Here is a 753-nt window from a genome sequence, read left to right on the forward strand (position 1 = left end):
CGCCATCCGCCTGCGGGACCTGGACCTGGCCCAGGAGAAGATGGGCTGGTTTGCCCTGGGATCCCGCGGCCATGGCACCCTCTGAGGTCCCACCACTGGGGCTGGGGACCCACGGCACCGCCGCCACAGCGCTGCCTGCCCTGGGATGTGCCCGTAGGGACCGGGCACCGATGGGTGCTGCTGCAGGCGTCTTCTTTTTTAAGTTTACCTTGTGTCAAGGGAGCAATGCGGGGAGGGAGGGGCAGGGAGGACTGGTGGGGCACTTCGGGGTGGGTATTTCTTCCTTTGGGATATCTGTATTTTAATTTTTTTAATAACGAGTAGCGTGCACCGGGGCGGAGAGGAGAAGGGAGGCGTCATGGAGGTTCGCTGTGGGTGCGTGTACCCGCAGAGCCCTGGGTACAGCTCCAGCCAGGAGCTGCCTGCCTGGATCCGGGCAATTCCCATCCCGGGGAATTCGCTCCCAAAGGAGAGCGGTGCAGCGGGGCTGTGCATGGAGCCGGTCCCGTGTGTCTGAACCCCCCCAACGCCACGCGAAGGGGACCGCCGGCCACCCTTCCCGTCCCCAGGCTGGTGGGGACATCCATCTCCTCGTCTGCCATCCGGCCCCGGAGCCGGGGACGCCTGCGCCAGGGTGCGGGCTTGGTGCCTGTGGTGCTTTGTTTACAGCGAGAGCTCCGTAAACGGATGAAATGTTTCTCAGGATCGAGAATAATGAACTTAACCTTTATATTAAAAGTTTTAAATATTGTA

General features: G+C 61.2%; 2 protein-coding genes across 2 annotated transcripts in view; both read left to right on the forward strand.

Moving 5' to 3' along the window:
* The window catches only part of PIK3C2B (phosphatidylinositol-4-phosphate 3-kinase, catalytic subunit type 2 beta), a 22400-nt gene extending 22315 nt beyond the window's left edge, over window positions 1-85 (forward strand). The window contains 1 exon segment of the mRNA XM_009888290.1: window positions 7-85. Coding sequence (XP_009886592.1) covers window positions 7-85 — 79 coding nt within the window.
* A 273-nt stretch (window positions 86-358) lies between these two features.
* PPP1R15B (protein phosphatase 1, regulatory subunit 15B) overlaps window positions 359-753 on the forward strand; it is a 6375-nt gene continuing 5980 nt past the window's right edge. Inside the window, exon 1 of the mRNA XM_009888291.1 lies at window positions 359-399. Within this exon, the coding sequence (XP_009886593.1) occupies window positions 359-399 (41 nt within the window). The remainder of the gene's footprint in view (window positions 400-753) is intronic.

Source organism: Charadrius vociferus, unplaced genomic scaffold, assembly GCF_000708025.1.
Source record: "Charadrius vociferus isolate BGI_N301 unplaced genomic scaffold, ASM70802v2 scaffold266, whole genome shotgun sequence".
Taxonomy (NCBI): Eukaryota; Metazoa; Chordata; class Aves; order Charadriiformes; family Charadriidae; genus Charadrius; species Charadrius vociferus.